The following is a 4,736-nucleotide window of genomic DNA, read 5'->3' as shown; positions in this document are numbered from 1 at the left end:
GGTAATGATGGTTAGCAGTATTACTCATGGACATGAAGTTGCCCGATAATTAATAATTTAGTAACAAACATGTAACACTAAAGATTGCAATACCTTGCAAGGATCTACGCATTTTGTTGGTTCAACACATACAGGGATAAGCATAAATGGGTACATGTCTGTAAGGACAGATGATAGAACATTCACAAACGCATTCTCTTCAAAATCAAATCAGAAAAACCTCGAGAAGTAGAGTAGAGTACCAACAAATTCAACCTACGTATGGCACCAAGTATGGGAATAGAACCAGGCCACATTGGTGGGAGGCAAGTGCTCTCACTGCTGCGCTACCCTGCTTCCAAAACGAAAAATAAAAAGTAACAAAGTAATATTATGATGAAGATGATGATGATCATCATGATTACCATTATTGAAATCTAGAACCTGATCAATGCTTCATTTAGTTTAGTGGCTGAAGTTTGTCAATCACTTGTTTGTAAAATCTTGCAAAACAAGCTCGAAAGAAAGTCCTCTTCTTCTGTTCCTCAGACGTCTCAAAGTTTTCAACTGGTATAACTGATTTGTCCACCCATGTTTTCCTCTCTGAATCAAATTCTTCAATAGTTAACAGACTTTGGCTATTACCGAAAATCATATGAGGACGATTTAGGCTACTCATTCCACCCACAACATACAGCCTTCCTTCGCAGCACACCATACTTGCATCATATCGAGGTACCTTCAGACTGGGCATTAGCTGCCACTCATCAGACGAGGGATTGTACACTTCACAGGAGTAGACGTATGGCACCAAGTATGGGAATAGAACCAGGCCACATTGGTGGGAGGCAAGTGCTCTCACTGCTGCGCTACCCTGCTTCCAAAACGAAAAATAAAAAGTAACAAAGTAATATTATGATGAAGATGATGATGATCATCATGATTACCATTATTGAAATCTAGAACCTGATCAATGCTTCATTTAGTTTAGTGGCTGAAGTTTGTCAATCACTTGTTTGTAAAATCTTGCAAGACATGCCCGAAATAATGTCTCAATGCTTTCAACTGGTATAACTGATTTGTACACCCACTCTTTCCTCTCTGAATCAAACTCTTCAACAGTTAACGGTTCTGAGATACAAGTTCCACCCACAACATACAGCCTTCCTTCACAGCACACCATACTTGCATCTTGTCGAGGAACCTTCAGACTGGGCATCAGCTGCCACTCATCAGATGAGGGATTGTAAACTTCACAGGAGCTCATTGATTCGTCTTTATGGTTTCTACCACCTGCTACATAAATCTTGCCTTCCATTGCTGCTCCAAAAGCACTGTCCCTTCCCTCATTGAGTCTCGCAACCTCTTCCCATGTGTTATTGTGAGGATCAAACCTTGATGCAGTTGACAGAACATTTCCAGCCGTTACGCCACCTATAACATAGATATGTTTTTCATCACTCACAACACAAGGGTACTTGTAGTTCTTTCTGGGTGGGGCATTCATTTCCAACCAATTATTGGTTTGCAAATCACATTGGTAGATATGACATCTTTGACCAGAGTAAAATGACAGTTCGTACAGAACATCATTCAAAACTATTACATGTGTGTCGGTTTCGTGAGTAAAACGAGCAGCTTTTACAATTGACCCCCAGGTGTTCATAGCTGGCTTGTAGTACTCCATCACCTCTGACTCACCCGTCTTGCGTGACTCCCAGTCTGAAACGTAAATTTTACTTCTGCACTGGACAAGAAAGTGGTCTTCATGATAAAATGGTGCATCTGCCAGTCTGTACCACTTGTTTTGCTTTGGAAAGTAGCCTAATGCCTTTCTCCCTCCACACACAAAAATTCCATTCATGTGTATATCCTGGCATTTCCTTGGTTGTCGTTGATGACTGGGCCCATCAGTGGAATTCAATATCACTTTCATAGCATCTGCCATAAACTTCACATGAAACTCATAATTTTTGGTAATCAGTTCTTCTTCTAACAATTCCTTCTGTAAAAAATCACTTGATACTGATGTCAGACGGATTTGATGCAATAATTCAGGGAAGTCTCTTTCTCTTTCACTTTTGCTGTGTGACACCCACCTCACAATTCCCTTGAACACGTCATCCTCAGCATTCACAATGATGTCATCACTAGACACCCATTCCAGCACTTGCTTTGCTTCAAGCTTCAAAAAGTCTTCAGTTTCCATGACATCTGTGAAATTTGAGTTGATCAACCGACGAGCTTGCTCTTTCAATTCCAAGCACTGATACTTCTCAGCAAAATAATAGTTAAACATGCAATTCTCAGTTGTGACAATATTCTTTAAGAAACTCTCCGCCATTGTTTTTATACCTGGTAGAAGGAGGTAATTCGCTGTTGCAATCAGATTGTGGGCTCTTTCTTCCGTGACCAAAGGTTTCCAGTGTAAACGTACTTCAACAAGTCTTCCATAACAACTTCAGTTGCCTCTTCAAGCTCCACTGTGATCAGTTTTTCGCTGCTTTCTTTCATGTTGCTGTTCAGAAGAGTCAGAAAGAAGGGGCTGCTTGCGGCTAGAACAGCTTTATGCGCTGTGAACTGATTTCCTTTCACCGAGATTATTATGTCACCGAAACCTTCATTTCTTCTCAGAATATCAAGACGTTGAGCAAGTTCCTGAAGATGCTTAGAAGGGTCTGATGACATGGGCTCATTCACCGCCTCCATTTTTGCTTCGACCCTTCAGGCTGTGCCCGGAAGTACGCCCCAGCATGCCTTGCAAGCGAACCTTCCAGTCCCAGTGGAATTGAATATGCGTAAAGCGTTCATGTTAAATATGGCGGACGAAACCGGATCAGTGTTTTCATATGCGGATGTCATCTGTTGAGAAACTTAAAACTTTTTGGGTGAGATTGGTATTGATCTTTATTGAGTAGGCGTCAGTCATGCATGCATTTACTTGCTCAATCTCTACTTTACACAGTCACGATGTCAGGTATCTTGGAGCAGGGGGGCTTTGTTTCCTAAACTGAATAAATAATGATTATTATTATATGACTAGCTCCGTGAGCGGGCAAGATGAACCAAATCGCGCGCTCTGATTGGCTACCCGAGCGGGCAAGATGGAGCGATACTGCCCGCTCGGGATTTCTCGCTTGGTCCCGATTGATCAAAGATCATTTTTTGGTGTTTTAAGTCATATAATAAATCCTTTACTGACCAAGATTGTTCGGTCAAGATGACTGGATATTGGCCTCGTTCTTTTTTTGCGTGTTTATGGACCTCGACTTCGTCTCGGTCCATAAACACGCAAAAAAAGAACTTGGCCAATATCCAGTCATCTTGACCTCACGCTTGGTCAATAACCCATACATATTGGTAAGCAAAACTACTAACTGGTGAATACCCTGTCACCTTTGTTCGCAGTCAGAGGTGTTCTTTGATGAACTAGACATCTGCAAATTTAAAGGAGAAGGGTATATTCGGGGTTGGACTCTTAATTTTGAGAGCACTCGCCATTCGTGCGAGTGACCCTCAAAATACACTCGCCCGGATCAGTTTTTACTCGCCCAAAAGTTTCTGCAGCATAAAAAGTGAAAAGTGTAAAGTGGTGCATTTATATAGCGCCCTTTCACTAACGTCTCAAAGGCGCTTTACAATGGTCAATTTTACCCCCAGCGGACAGGAAGCATATACAGGCGCAAATTGCAGCCGCTTCTAAGCAGTCCATGCATGCTGGTACTCATTGTACCGACCTCGGAAGGATGGAAAGCTGAGTGAACTTTAGCGGGAAAGAAGGTCGCCAAATGTTCCACTCTCGGCAGAACCGGGAATGGAACCCGGGACCTTAGGGTTGGAAGGCAGAGATCTTACCACGGCGCCAACCCCTCCGCTCTAAAAGCGACTAGGAGTATTTCTACTTCCCCCTGGATGGGATGCTAGTCCATCACAGGGTTACCCCCAGCATTAAATTCGCTACCCATTTATACACCTGGGTGGAGAGAGGCACCGCAGATTGCAGATTGCAGACTGAAAGCCGGTTACAAAATGGAGATGAGGACTGATCAGTTCAATCCATCACTTTACCTGTTGTCATGCAATGGCTTCTCCGAAGTCAACCCCCTGTAAAGAATTAGTTTACAAGGAAGTGACACAGATCACAGGCACCCCAAGCTCATAACGCGATTTGAGGAAGGGAAAGTTTATTTATCTCTTTTACTACATTAATAGTTATGCACTGCAAAATCGCGTTATGAGCTTGGGGCGCCTGTGCACAGATTAACAATCTTGAAAGTACCTCAAACTTCAAGAGATCGTGGGATTGTGGTATGAATGAACACTCATTGGAATACGATATTGAGAAAATGATGAGTAATTATTGAAGACACATGGAAGGTAATGCATGTTGTAGCCCTTTCAGCTGATTGATATATTTCCCTTTGCTGACAAAATGCAGACGAAAAGCAAAAATGGTCCTTAATCTTAATACATTCTCAATTAAACTTACATGGTTGAGCAAAACAATTTCAATTTGGCTGGCAAAGATAAGTTGAAATCACAAGAAAAGCAAGGAACTGGTCAGTCACGAAATCTTAGTTAGCAGGGTGTGGATGGAGTTACTGATAGCTGAAAATACGGCATAGCCACTTAACATAGCACAGATAACGCGATGGGAACAATTCGCGAACCGTGCGCTGTCCGTCACAACTGTGTCATCAGTCACTGCTTGTGATTTCATATTGCCATGAGTATACATTAAAAACCACTCAAAGTTT

At 42.2% G+C, this 4,736-nt stretch overlaps 1 protein-coding gene across 1 annotated transcript in view; it reads right to left on the bottom strand.

Moving 5' to 3' along the window:
- Positions 1 to 2,694, bottom strand: part of LOC138048796 (kelch-like protein 17) — a 4,491-nt gene extending 1,797 nt beyond the window's left edge. Inside the window, exon 1 of the mRNA XM_068894919.1 lies at positions 1 to 2,694. This exon is cut by the window's left edge and continues 1,797 nt beyond it. Coding sequence (XP_068751020.1) covers positions 962 to 2,323 — 1,362 coding nt within the window. The 5' untranslated portion in view covers positions 2,324 to 2,694 and the 3' untranslated portion in view covers positions 1 to 961.
- Positions 2,695 to 4,736: the final 2,042 nt, after the last annotated feature.

Source organism: Montipora capricornis, chromosome 5 (genome assembly GCF_036669925.1).
Source record: "Montipora capricornis isolate CH-2021 chromosome 5, ASM3666992v2, whole genome shotgun sequence".
In the NCBI taxonomy this organism is placed as follows: domain Eukaryota; kingdom Metazoa; phylum Cnidaria; class Anthozoa; order Scleractinia; family Acroporidae; genus Montipora; species Montipora capricornis.
This window is presented reverse-complemented; position numbering and strand designations above follow the sequence as displayed.